The 14460-nt window shown below is 39.2% G+C and overlaps 2 protein-coding genes across 8 annotated transcripts in view; one reads left to right on the forward strand and one right to left on the reverse strand.

Annotated features, from left to right (window-relative positions):
* Nucleotides 1-608: 608 nt before the first annotated feature.
* On the reverse strand, nucleotides 609-3366 carry pcbd1 (pterin-4 alpha-carbinolamine dehydratase/dimerization cofactor of hepatocyte nuclear factor 1 alpha). The gene is given in 4 exon segments (NM_001310872.2): nucleotides 609-1635; nucleotides 1810-1890; nucleotides 2050-2181; nucleotides 3288-3366. Coding segments are annotated over 4 exon segments (309 nt in total). The 5' UTR covers nucleotides 3291-3366; the 3' UTR covers nucleotides 609-1542.
* Nucleotides 3367-4831: 1465 nt separating this feature from the next.
* ret (ret proto-oncogene receptor tyrosine kinase) overlaps nucleotides 4832-14460 on the forward strand; it is a 103287-nt gene continuing 93658 nt past the window's right edge. For 2 of the 7 annotated variants that reach the window (XM_020047394.3, XM_029120591.2), the window contains exons 1-4: nucleotides 4832-4942; nucleotides 5831-5928; nucleotides 6121-6242; nucleotides 8595-8713. In XM_020047394.3, coding sequence (XP_019902953.2) covers nucleotides 4849-4942; nucleotides 5831-5928; nucleotides 6121-6242; nucleotides 8595-8713 — 433 coding nt within the window. In that variant the 5' untranslated portion in view covers nucleotides 4832-4848. Of the gene's footprint in view, nucleotides 4943-5830; nucleotides 5929-6120; nucleotides 6243-8594; nucleotides 8714-12839; nucleotides 12910-12990; nucleotides 13055-14136; nucleotides 14220-14460 lie in introns of those variants that run through there. The other 5 variants (XM_029120592.2, XM_029120593.2, XM_029120595.2 and 2 more) reach the window with 5 other exon arrangements.

Genomic DNA, 14460 nt, shown 5'->3' on the forward strand with positions numbered 1-14460 from the left:
TTGTAAGGTAAATATCGCCACCAAAGTAAAATGTTGTCCAGGAAGTTTGTTTGGAATGCTGATTTTGATATAGCTATGGCACTGTTTCGTTTAAAACATTTGTTGATGCTACACAAGGTTACAACAAAAAAAGGCTTATTGTGGATTATGACACCATTGAAACACAGTCAGTGAAATTTCCATTACCTTGGGTTATCTCTTTGAAGAGTGAAAGGCCATACATTTCTACTGAAAAGGCACACCATTGTCACAGACCTGACAATGGATGGGGAAATATCCACTAATATTGCCAGGAGATTATATAAAATGTTCCATTAGAAACATGTACATGACCTTTGGCAAATGTTAGTGAAGAGCACAATTTTAGAGTATTAGCACATGAGAAATTGCTGTTTAGTGCGTACTCCACCATACATTCTCTATATTGCACTGAGAGACTGTGTAGACGCCATGTATGTACAGTAAACAAAGCACCTTGCCCTGTATGTGGTATGTTAAAGATAATGACTTCTGTTATTGTCCAAGGGCTGAAGCCTAACAGCAATAAATCGCATTCACCAGTATGCCTTCAGAGGCCAGAATGATGATGGCTAGTAGGAAAAAGCCATTGTACGGAACCCATAATTGTTTTATTTTTTATCTCTGAACAATGTAGATTATAGTATCAACCAGGCTCAGGGATAAGGCTTCATGACATGAAGTTCTCCTGGATCCTGTTCTCGTTTATACTGTACATGTTAACATTGTTCATTGAAATGTATAATTAAATGTTTTCATGTACTGGCATGACTTTGTAGCTACCTGTGCTATTGTGTAATTGTTTGCTGCCCATTATTCCTGAAGAAACACATTTTGTAAGCATATGTTGGTAATAGCTACACTCCTTTCCAAACAACAATTGATCCAAAAATATTCCATTTTGTAAATTGTTTTGAGAGAAACTCATTGTGATTAAACCTTATTAATAGTCTAATAATTTCAGGGCTTGGTAAAATATTCTAATACTGACATAATTTGTCTGTAGATCAGATTAATAAAATAAATAAACTCTGGTTTAAAAAAAAATAAAAAAAATAGAAGAAATCAATTTGAGACAACTGGCAGGTAATACTGGAATAGTATACTGGAATAGTACACAGGATTGACCAAAAAACAGACTGGAATGAAGAAATTAAGGTATACATGTTCGCCTGGAATTCAAAAGTTCAGTTGGCTCTACATACGTACCATAAATGCTTTTGGTTTTATAGTACCTGATTCCACCCAGCTAAAGAAGGAGGAATGTCCTTATGGTTAACTGGCTCATGGTTTTGAAAGCATTTTCCATTTTTAAAAGAAGTGGGTTTTTTTCATCATTCTACACCTTAAAAGGAGCCAGTGTCAATTGAAACAGACCTTTGAAAGTTACATTTGAATTGGGATTTCCTGTTTGATAATTTCCTGTTCCAGATTAGTCTTCTGAATAAAATGTTTTAGTGCATTTAGGCTCTGGGTTCCACCATTGAATTGACTTGTCTGGAATGGCTGCAGGCCGCGAGTAGGTCAGAAGATAGATGCTTCGTCGATGAAGGTGGCTAGAGTGATGTCTCTCTGGGAGAGCCCCCCGCAATCATGTGTGCTCAAGGTGATCTGAACCTAGTGGAGCCAGGATTATTATTAGACATTGAACTGATACATCAAACAACACACTGTTACAGATACTGATATGAAGGGACATTAATTACACAACTGGGGTTGCTACCTAATGATGACAACAGGTTTGCCTATATCCATTTCTACACCAGGCAATCCTGGTGTAAATTGAAATACCTTGTTGTACACGTTAAACCACTCTGGGTGATGGTCCATCTTCTCAGCTTTCAGGGCCACCCTGGACATGAAGCCAAACGCCTGGGTGATAAAAGCAACATATTACACTTCTCTAAGTCACAATCAAGGAATATGCATTTTAAAACCTGCAGCTATTTAATAGCAAATACATTCTTATCAAACACTGTCAAGATGGGACTCTGGTACTTTATGTTGATTAAGTTCAATTTTTTTCCAAACCTGGTTGAAGTCTTTGAAGATGAATTCTTTGTAGATGGCGTCCCTCCCCACTACCTCCACCCACTGGGCATTCTGTAGAAGGGGCAGTAGATGCTCCCTCTCTTCCTCACTCAAACCCTGGATTTTTCCAGCCTGTCAGAGCAAAACAAACATTCATTGGCAGCCAATAAGGAAAGGGGGCAGTAGCACAAATTCTAACTAGGATTGGCTGCTGAGAAGCCCATCTGGAATCAATAGTGCTGCATTCCAGGGACTTGTTCAGAAAGGCTCAACGTTTACAGAACATTTGGTTATAATATGTACTTTATTGTGTTGTAGAACAGGCAAGATTACCTCTAATGTTGATTTGGGAATTGTATCACCATGGTATCACCTTCAAATGCAAATGATTTCTGGAAAATGTTTCACTTTACTGAAAAAACATTCCTGGTTTTCAAAATTGAAGGCCATTGCTTTCTCCTCAACACTTCAACGGAATTCCACAGCTCTTCACACATGATGTGGTATCACATGAGCTTTTAAGATCCACAATGTCGGCTGCAACGTGAATTGAAAAGGCACAGGCTATGGTGTGCAATAATATACAGAGAAAAATCTACCTAAGTGATGTATTCACATTGCCTTTACTTCCAATACATTTCTCATACAAAAAAACTGGTTAACAGTCATGCAAAAAAAAAGATGGGTCAACTGCTTTTGGATTTGCTCCCATACAAACCATCATGGTGTCGAGTTAAGAGGACCACAAAGCAAATAGATGTTACAATGAAACAGCCAACACCGCTGATAAAGGACAATGACATCAACAGGTATCTAGGCAATATGCGAATCTGCTTTATCTCTCTCTGAAGCACTGACTGATTTCAGAGACAAACATTTTCAGAGACAGATTTCTGCACAAGCAGAAAATAACCTTAGGTTTTCCACCTCATATTATTCACCTGCTCCACAAAAACTCTGTTCCAGTACATAGTTTTTATTTCAAGACATCAATACATCTGCCTAAGGTGCACCTCTCATGTAAAAGCATTCACTATCTGTTTTCCGTTCTTCAAAAATTATGTTTCACACTATCAATGATCAATCAACATTATGCAAAGCATTTCTTCCTCTTCACTGTACATAGAAGGCAACGCAGCAATATATGAGGGCCAACAGGTGTGTCAGCTAGAAGACACGTGGCTTTAAGCCCTTTGATAACAGATAGGGGAAGCTACAATATAAAGCCATTCACTCACCATGTTCTTTGGCAATTCACAATAGGGACAGAGGGCTCTGCTTCAGCTCCAGTTCACTTGTATTGAGGCAAGCTGCTATGGCAGCTAAAGCAACTGGAATCATAGAGTAGGCTAGAGGACTCATCCCTATTTATTATCCATGATCTTTCTATTATGGTTCATGTGAGTGCACAGGTAGCGCTATTGAGGTATTTTTACCATTTTAAAGGTGTAAAGAGGGTGCCAGGATTTCACACTCCATTACCTGATATCTGACTCCAACTTGTCACAAATTATTTAGAACATGACTCTAAGCAGATCATCAGGAGGTATCTGCCAATGAAACCCAATGAATCTGTGAATCCCAACCAACTGACTACATTAAAAATGACAGAGACCTTGAAAACTGGTGTCCAATGCAAAAACAACCTTTTGGTCACCACAGGCCTCTGTCCTACTCTATGGCTGAAATAAAATTGGGGTCCTGATTAAGCTGTTCAGGAGGAAGCCTGAAGAGAAATGCCCTCTGCTGGTTTACTGCCTAGCTTGTCTTGAGCATGGCCATAATCATAAATTCTCAACTCTAGTTCAGAACAACTCCAGTTCTCTAGCCAGGGTTTAGTGGGGACATTTAAAAGATTGTCAGTGCAGGATGATGTTATCTTACTGAAAGAATAATAATCCATTCTCATCTCATACAACAACACTCACGATAAACAAAAATCACTGATTCATGTCATTGTTGCGAGTTTAGGGTAACATTCAGTGGTTTACTGTGATAAAGATGTCGACTCAGCTAACGTAGACCCATATGTGTGAGAGTTAGACCTGTGCCTTGGTCCAATGCAGGTCAAAGGTTAACGAGTTGCTCTGTGGCCTTACTGGGAGGTGACCCCTGTGAACTCAACCATCACAGGAAGCGCTCAGGGAAATGAACTAGTTAATTAAATGAAAATAAATAGGATGTGGCAGGCGATCAACATTAAATGCTTGAATGAGTGTAGGAAATTAATATGGTGCTTCGGTGGCTTAGGTTTGGTTACCACTGCTCAGTTTGTTCATCATGTCTGTAGTTCATGAGATAGATGGCTTTGGGTTGAGTCGCAGGCTGGGCATGGTACGTTGCAGTACTGATAGAGGGAAGTTTGACCACTCTTCATTTTCCCAAACAGATATCTTATGACGTAACTTCCACTCATCTCTCTTTCACTCATCTTAAAATTGTACCAGTGTTTGAATCTAAATATAAAACAGTGATTGAATTTAATTATAAAATATTATTACAGTGTTTCAACATCCTTAGGCCACCATACATACAATACAAACATTAAAATTTATTTCAAATGATTAGGTAAACCTTTAGGTGACATCATTCAAATACTTGTTTTTTAATAATGCGTTTTAAGCACATTTATTAGCCCTGATGTGAAAGTTTGTGGTCATTTTAGCTCTATATGATCCCAAAAATACTGAGCCATACGAGAGGAACTACTCCACACATGCATGCAAACTGCCCTTTGAACAGTTTATATCGGTAGCTGTCATAAAGATGAGTGTCACTGGAATTGTGTTGTAGTACGAAATGGAGCCCAGAGGAATCCTCACACAGATCTTCTTTTTGCTCATTCTTACAACTGGGCAAAATGAAGGAAAGCGTGAAAACAAGTTTTATTCAGGTGAGTGTTGTCATTCAGGGGTAAGGGTCTTACAGGTACTCTTATGTCCTACAGAAAATGTAGAAGACTGCGTATGCATAGCAGGACTGCACAGTAATTCCATGTTTACAGTCACAATTGTAAACAATTAATCCATGGACTGAGTTGATGTCGATAGGTAGCCTAATCCTGTTGTCAATGTCCAGCTTAAAACAAAAATGAGCTCCATATCTTAAATAATTTAGGTATTATACTTAAAGGCAACATGAAATCACGACAGATAACGTTTTTACCAACTTTCCAACCAATGTATTTATATCCAAATTACAATAGATTGTTTAAATTTTAAAATATAGATTATAAATAAGAAAGTTTGCACATCCTCTGTCTTTGTTATCTCATTTAATTGATTGCATGTGTTGCCTCTGTGCTGTCAATAAATCATTACACGGTGGAGTATTGGATGGATAGTTCATAGCAGAGGATATTCAGTTAAGGTGCAATACTTAGCTAGCATATCATTCCTAAGACTTTCAAAATAAACATAAAATAGTGCCTTATTCATCGCCAGATCAGCAACACCTGTTATTACTATCATCATTATGTAATGTATAATACTAGAAAATGTGGACCTTAGAACTTTAAGACAACATTATGATAAGACGTTCAACTCTCGACTCAACCACAAACATTCTCCCTATCTGCGGTGTATTTCCTAGCATCCCACACACAAGTATGGGGGCATTTGAAAATGTTAGCACCCTAGCCAGCCAGGAGAGGGCGTATTACCACCCATTTCATGCAGACATTTAACAGCATATTTACATTGTTTGTCATCTTCATGTTTACTCATAATGATTCAAGTTTTGGATATTGTTGTAAATCCTGTCATAAATATGTTGTATTTAGAGCAGCATGCATTGAAAATGGACCAGGCAATTATTACGATCCATAACCTGCTACCGACTGGCGTCGATGTCTTCTACATCTCTGAGTACTGTTACAAGGTGTAGTATATGCACACGCTTGAAAAGGGAAAACAGCTAAAAAGAAATGCAAACAGATTTGATAAGACATGTAATATCTGCACACCATGCGTCCATGTATGTGACGCAAATGAATGTGTTTTGGAGGTGACATCATCAGCGAACATGGTCGTTTTAGTACCTGCTTAGCCTGTTTTTTGTTCTCCCATGTAGTGTCTGTACCAGCCCCTAGTCAGTGTTCGCAATGGCCCCCAGAATGCAACAGTCGTGGTCAGCACTGTCCACACTCTAACACTGCAGTTACGACCAATGGGCAAAAACAGAACTCTCTGCAGGTAATGTTTTCACATAAACATATGCATTGGTACCATGACAATTGAGATACATTACTTTCAGTAAAGCACGATGACTTGAACAGAACATCCTAGCTAGTCGATACAGTTCTTATGCGTCGTGGTCACCAGTTTTGCCAACATGCAGCTTGGAGCTGCTGACGAAGTCCCAAAACCCAAAACCTTTTTACACACACACCTGACGTAGAAGTTCAAATTCTTCAAATTTAGCGAACATACAAATAAATTACAATTTAAGTCAATATTTATTTCACTAGCTTTCAGGTACTATCTTTTTATAATGTTTGTGAACACATTGATGGTGCATACAAAGCTAATATGAAATATATGTCCCATTGTTTGCAAACAAAAATTGCTTGATTGAACGCACCTCCAACCACTGAACTACTTAGGGGAAGGGAAATAATTACAGGCCGTGCCCACTACACGTTTTAAAAATAAAATTACACTACTGAAATTTCATCTCCAATGATTTATCAGTGGAGTCACGGGACCTTGCGCGAGAGGCAGTGTGGAATACCTATAAGCGCGAAGCTGGCGTGAGAGGCCCCGGAAAACAGATAATATGCAGATTTCAGACGAATTTCGCTAGCCGGCGTTGGGGCTATCAGAAAATGCGTGTCTGTTTCTCCTTTCCTCGGTAAGCTGTGGAAAGTTCCTACCGTAGCCTACTATCTCACTATTATACAACCAACATTATCAGGTATTCTATTAATTATTAGAATACCTAGTGAATAGTATATCAAGTCAACAAATACATAAATACTACAGTACACTAGCTACTGTAGCCTAGTACTGCCCTGTAGCTACTTTCGTCTATAGAATTTAATTATTATTAATTTGGTAAATTTTCGTTACGCAAGAGTGTATTGACAATATAATACTGCTAGCCACTTAAGCTGGTTAATGTAACTTCCTTGTTTTTTTTTTTTTGAACAGACAAAACAAACGCCCACAAGCGCCCAGCGAAACAAGCAAAAATGCTAAATGCCTAGTGGACACAAGCCGTTATAGCTAGCAGTAGCCCATAGGTACAGTAGGCAGCGGGGATAGACCGTAGATGGGGACGTTCCAGCTTTTATTTAAACAGACTAGTTTTAGTGTACCTTGTGGTCAAAACAATACACAACCCCAAATAAGAATGTGCATTTTGGAAACATGGCCAAAAAACGGCAACCTGTGACAGACAATGTTTCCAAGTGACTTTCTGATAAAAGCCAAAAGTCACTTATAATAAGCGGACATGGAAACGTCACTTGTCTTTTTAATAACTAAAATCCTGTCTTACCTAGTAGATGGCCTGCATGTTGGTAGTGCTCTCAGATCTCCAAGCAGAGCAAACATTTTTGCACAGGTGTTCTGATGATTGCATCTGAAATCCTTAAGATTATTTACTGGCGTGGGAGTTTAGTCCTGACCTGTTTTCCGAGCCTGACACATGCCCCGTATTGAAATGACCTTGCCTAGTATTGATCCAAGGGCCTTTTTGGGGTTAATAAGAGCTGACACGCCAATAATGATGGAAAGAGCCACTGGGCCTTCAAAGCTACATGTCTCGCGGAAACATCACAAGGGATGTTTGACATGATGAGGCAGAGGATGTATTTATAAACAATCTGAGCTTTACAAGACGCAAGGGCAAAGCGTCCCATTTGGGGGGTCATCCTTAAATGTGCTCCAAGGGATCTGGTTTCACACGACAAAAGGCTGGGCAAGGTTTATCTTCCTTTCTTCAGCTGAGGTTCTGGGTTTCCTAATAAATCAATGCTTAGGTCCCTAACCAGACTGAGCGCCTATTGATTTTCTTTTCCCTTTAAAAAAACACTCCAAGTGATAGCTAATATGTCATCCCCTCGTCAATCTGTAAGAGCTTGTGATGCACATCTTTTGGAGTTCATGTGGGACATAGAACACAGTTGGGGGCTGCACGTCTGGCTCATAGACACTAGGTGTCTCGGTCGAGTTACGTTGACTCCCTCAAGGACGTTTCAGAGCTATATGGATTCCCAATCCTGGTTATGGTTCCCCAAAAGGGGTAAACAGTCATGTGTTTTACCCCAGCACAATTGACTGACTTGGTTAATTCATAATTTTTTCCAGTTCAATCCGTTTTGAGAGTTTAAGGGTTGAAACCAAATGGTACACCGTGTTGTACCCGTTTGAGAAAAGCCCTTCAGAGGACACTCATTTATATAAATATACAAATACATTCAAAGGGACCTTCCTACTCAGAAGTGCACTGTGGAAAGGTCTTATGAATTTCACCAAAAAACTATTTGTGAGAAAATCTTTTGTTGACTTACCATCGTATTGACTGCATTCTTGTTGATGCAGATGGAGTCAGTTGTATGAAGAAGCTGGTTATTACTCTGTCTGGGTCCGAGAGTCAGAACCTCCCATCTATGCCACCTGCTACCATTCTGTCGATGTGAATCCAAGTAACACCTATATGCGTGAGTAAACAAAACCTATTTCCTGTCAGTTACAAAAGACGTATTAAGAATAGCATTGTTTTCCATACTTTTGTGAAATCATAATCATTCAATACAAAATAACATGGAGGAATAACCATGCATAATATATACATATATAAAATAATGTATATTATATTTATGGACTGTTCTAGGAGTGTGTTCACACTTAAGACTTTGATCCTTGTAGTTTTTAATCCAGTAAGCTAAAAAGGACACATCAGCCGTGTTGTTCACTTATATTGAGAAGTAATTCTCCCTCCTCTCATGGGACAAGATGTGTATCGATTAGATAAGACAGCCTTTCTTAAAAACGGATAAAAGAAAAGCTTTTCTGTTTGTTTTCTATACTCTGTGTAGGAGAGGATTGGGGGCAATACATTAGGGAGCAGGGAGGGATTAAGCCATAATGGGATTTTGAAAGCATCTCTCTCCATTATGTACACTCTACTTGAAAATATTGCAGATTATGTTGTAGATCAGACTTTAAAGGCCAAATAGCCATTATCTGGCAGATATATGGCCAATGTGACTGGACGTTCAGCAGTATGATGAGCTTCCATTAGCTTCACTGTCCGGTGATTATAGCCAGGCCCCATAGGGCTCTCACAGCTTTAAGTAATGCACTGGTCATCAGCTGAAGCTCAAGGCACAGAGAGCAGGTTAGAGCTGGTCTTCGCAAATTAAAAGTTAACTTTAAACTCGGTCAAGGCCGGCACCTAGGTCTGGTGAGCTCATTTTGTGTCTGTCATATGATTATGTATTACGGTGTTGTTAATGTAAATACTAGTTGTGTTTCACCACATTTGTATGATTTTTACAACTCTGATTCCTACCATATGGTTAGAATGGTAAAATATGAAGTACACGTTTGGTTGATTGAAAAAAACAGGGGCCCACAACAACTCCTGGCTGAAAATACCAAAACTATGTAGAGCATATTTAATCAATTGACCTGTCTCATGGTTGCTTAAGGATTACTTGAATTTATAAAAATAAATTCTTACATACAGTGACCTCCATAAGTATTGGGACAGAAAAGTCAGGATTACTACTTACGATTAAAAGATGGAGGCAAAAGTACCGAATGTCACCTTCATTTCTGTTTGTTTTGACATGTTTTACCAACTAAGAATAACAGCCCTGTCAGTGTTCCATCCCCCCATTTTATGTGAGCATAAGTATTGGGACATTTAGCTCACAGTATTTCTAATTGATATGTAATATAAAGTCTTGATTCCATCTTTTGCATTTGGAGTCTGCGTTTGGTGTCAGAAGGCATAAGACAACATGAAGACTAGGGAGCTCTCTGTAAAAGAAAAGCAAGGGATTTGGATGCTAAAAGGAAAGAGGAACCAAATTAGAACTATAGTACAAAACATGGGTATAACAAAATCAACAGTTTGGAATGTGCTGAAAAAGAAATAAACCACAGGTGTCTTAAATAATCGGCAACGACCAGGTCAGCCAAATAAACCAACAGTTGATGACAGAAAGGAAACCAACAGTTGATGACAGAAAAATGACCAAAGCTGTGAAAAACAACCCTAAAATAAGTGTAAAGGAAATCACCAATAACCTTCTGAAAGTTGGGGTTTCACAATCTATTGTTTGCAGAAGACTTCGGCAGCAGAATTACAAATGCTACATTGCAAGTTGCAAACATCAGATCAGCACCAAAATTGTTTTTCTTCTTTTAAATGTTTTTAACAGTTTTATGGACAGATGGGACAAAGGTGAACCTTTATCAAAATAATAGGAAGACGAAAGTGTGGAGGAGAAAAGGAACTGCAGATGATCCAAAGCATACCACCTCCTTTGTAAAACATAGTGGAGGTAGTGTTATGGCATGGGCATGCATGGCTGCCTCTGGAACCGGCTCATTGGTTTTTATTAATTATATAACAAATAATGGCTGAAGCTGAATGAATTCAGAAGTGCACGGAAGCATATTGGCAATGGACATGCCACCAGACTCATTGGGCAGCACTTCACAATGCAAGAGAACAATGACCCAGGACACATTGCCAATACAACCAAGGAGTTCATCAGGGGAAAAAAATTGAAAGTTTTAGATTGGCCTGATTTGAATCCAACTAGATGAGTCTCTCAGTTGCTGAAGAGGAGATGGATTTCAGAAACTTCCCAAAACAAGCAACTCCTCAAAATTGCAGTAAAGGCTTGGCAAAGCATCTCAAAGGATGATTCCAAGAGTTTGATGTTTTCAATGAGTCGCAGATTCGCTGCTGTTATTGCATACTGTGGATTTGCAATGAATAATCTACTTACCTTACCTATCTTCACCATGAGCATGCTCAAAGAGTTTTACGTTTTTTTTGTGAGTGGATGATGAGGGTGGACTTATTTAAAGATCTACCGCTGTTTCTGGAGGGGTTGCCTGTGTGTGTATTCACATGTGTATTTAACCAAGGATTAAATGACCTCTTCATGTTTGTTTTTCCACTTGACAACAAACAGGGAGCTCTGCGTTTCCTGTTCCCTCTGCTTTAGGGGCCTCTAATTACATAGTTGTTTTCATATTCGGTATGTCAATTAAGTGCTTTTGGCCAATTTATTGTAAATGTTACACAGCTATAATCTTTCAATTGAGCACATTATGGTTGTAAAGTAGTGGTTTAACCCTTCACTGACCTAAGCTGTGAATGTAGTAATTGAAAAAAACATCCTGGTACAGAACTGTAGTTGATTCATAAAATGTATATGTCACAGGATTTTTTTTTTAAGATAGTTAAAACTACCCAATAATTGATTTTTTCCCCCTGTGATCTAGCCACCAATGTAATGTACTACACGTCTGTCAATTCCCACAGCACTGAGTATCATTAGCAGGCCTCTCCATTCAATCCTGCTTTCTTTCGTTAAAATGTAGCCTAAGATAATTTCCTTTTATGCATACATTAAGGCTTAGAGTACCTAGATTTAATGCTAGCTATCTGTGATGGATTGGTCTAGAGTTTCGTATTATTCGCTGTGCTCATCCCTCGAGGGATGGGTGACAGAGAGCGACTGGGGAGCCTGGGGAGAGACAACGGGGAGTAAATCGTTTGCCTGGGAGTGGTAGTTAGCCCCCTTTGCCCAAGTCAGATCCTATCGTGATAGCTAGGTAAATATTGCTTCTGACATGGACATCCACAAGGCTGTGATGAAACCTCAGATGTCTGGCTTCTCCGTTTCTGTTCGGTCAGGCTTTGGGTCTTTTAAACTATGTAAAATGAGAATTCTTTGTTTTGGACAATTTAATTAAAGATGATTAAAACATAAAAAAATCGAAAGTTATATTTTATCTTCTATGTTTACCGCATAAGCGGAGCCGGCCAAGAAGAGCGAATGTCTCATACTGACTGAGTGAGTGAATGACTGACTAAACCTAGTTACACCCCCTGCAATAAACAGGTCCCGCGTTCGAAGTCTCTTTACAGTCTAAGCAACTTACAGTATGCGTTAGGATTTGTTCCGGATAGACAAAAACGTCCCTGGCTACAACCTTCAGTAGCTGCGTTATAGTAAGCCTAAAATAAAACTGTCCATGGTCATATTGCGACTATATCTGGTGGATTTTCGAAGTACTTCCCCGAGTCCGAATATACCACATTTGTTGTCATGGCACAATTTTCGTAGACGCAATTGCATTTCTAAGGCTAAACTAAAACAAATTAAAAACCGTAGCAGTAGATTGTAGCCCATTCTCCCCGAGTCAGTATATAGCACTTTTGTTGTCAAGGCACACTTTTTGGAGACGCTATTGAATTTCTAAGGCTAAACTCAAAACCGTGGTTTCGCGCCTTGGTCACGCCACTGCCGATTGTGGCCTGGGGGTTTCGGTAGGGCGGCGCATATTGGGCTGGCATCGTCCGGAGGGAGGTAATCGGCTTCGGGGATTTCCTTGTGCCGCGGCATTCCAGCAACTTATCTGGCCGTGCGGGCGCCTCTGACCTGGCTGGGGATAAGACAATGTTAGTGTTTTAATCCAGTGAGTGTAACAACATTTATCAGTTTTGATTGCGGGCCAGCTGAACTGGACTTGCCTGATTAATCTTTTCTTTCTGTCTGCGCAGGCCTGTACTGACCCCTCTTTTTAATTGTACAGCTTTGTTGGTGGCCGCTCTTCTACTGGCCTTTGTTAGTCTCCTATGTGTCATTGCTCCCTACCTATACAGGTAATGTATTTCTAGATGTTTCTTTGATATCAATACTGTATGCCTTTATCTGAAGCTAAGCTTATCATTTTTGGTTTACAGGAAACACTGTACGGCAAAGCTTGTCAAGATATTTTGCTGCAAAAAAAAAAAATATGCAGTTGATGTAAGTATAATATCCATATTCCTTTATCAGTGACAAGTTAGAAAAATAGTTCCAAAATGTCTTTAATAGAAGTAAATGTTTTGGTTTCCAGTACAACTATTTTTGTATGTTACCTAGAACCCAAATGGGTTTTAACGTGAATTAAAAGGTTTGTACCTGGAACAAAAAGGGTTTTCTACTTGAAACTAAAAGGGTTCTCTACTTGGACACCCAAACCAATGTTCCGTGGGGGGTTTTTCCATAGGAGCTGAAGGGTGTCTGATATTGGGACTGACCTCATAGAACTTATTTTCCCTGAAATAAAAACTAAACTCAGGGTTTGATCCACAAAATGCATCAACATTTTTAATAAACTTGTTCTGTGAAGTTTTAGAGATATTAGAAATATCTAAAAGCCTCCATACTCCAGCCACAAAGGCATTTGTTAGATGCTAATATGATAACCCATAAAAGAAAAATGCAGAGTAAGAAGAACTCCATTAGAGTGATTGAAAAAGTATTGTAGTTATCCACTTGTCTTGGTCCATAATGTGACAGCCTGACAGGCTCCTTGGTATTTTTTGGACATCATGAATAGCTCCTCTCATCTTCTCAAGGAAGAAGCCTTCATCTCCCATATGTTCTCATGGTGGCAGTCAGATCCATCATAACAAATTACAGCTAGTGTCTTCCTGCTCTGGCCCTCCTCACTGTTGAATGGAAGCCAGCAGGCCGGGGTAATCAAACTGGGAGGCAAGCAGGCCAGAGTCATCCAGCCGGGTCATAAAAACAGAAGAAGTGGCCAAGTGCTATTCACCACAGCCTAAAACCAGGATAACCAGTCCCACTGGATACAATTGACTCGTGTTTGTTACATTCAAGCAGAGGCAACACCATCAAGTTAGAATGATTGAACTTTGTATTTCTACCGAGTAAAATCAGATTTTTGGCAATACTGAACATTACAGACTTTTTACTTGATTCTAGGGTATTTCGTCTTTGGATATGTCATTGCTACATGTGATTCCATTGTTTAAGTCTTGTCAATTATTACATTTAAAAAAAATGAAGGTTTGTTGACTAGAATGCTAATTTTTGTTCAGGAGGAAACACAAGGTTGTGCGGATAAGGTTAACATTGCTATACCAAAACCAACACGGCTACGCTCATTGGACTCTTTCCGAGGGTATGTAAAACAATTGCTAATCTCTATCACTAAACATGGGTGCATTGTGCTGATTTAATTGATCATAGACATGTTAACACTGACCTGAACTCAAAACACAGTATGTGTTGTATCACAAAGAGTATAGGGTCACTGTCTGGTCACATGGTTACTTGAGCCTTTGTTTTCAGGAAATCGCTTTGAGCGTTATTTGTAATATCTCTTGGGGTCTATCTATGGAACAGCGTATTTCTGTTGGACA

This window comes from Esox lucius, chromosome 6 (genome assembly GCF_011004845.1).
Source record: "Esox lucius isolate fEsoLuc1 chromosome 6, fEsoLuc1.pri, whole genome shotgun sequence".
In the NCBI taxonomy this organism is placed as follows: domain Eukaryota; kingdom Metazoa; phylum Chordata; class Actinopteri; order Esociformes; family Esocidae; genus Esox; species Esox lucius.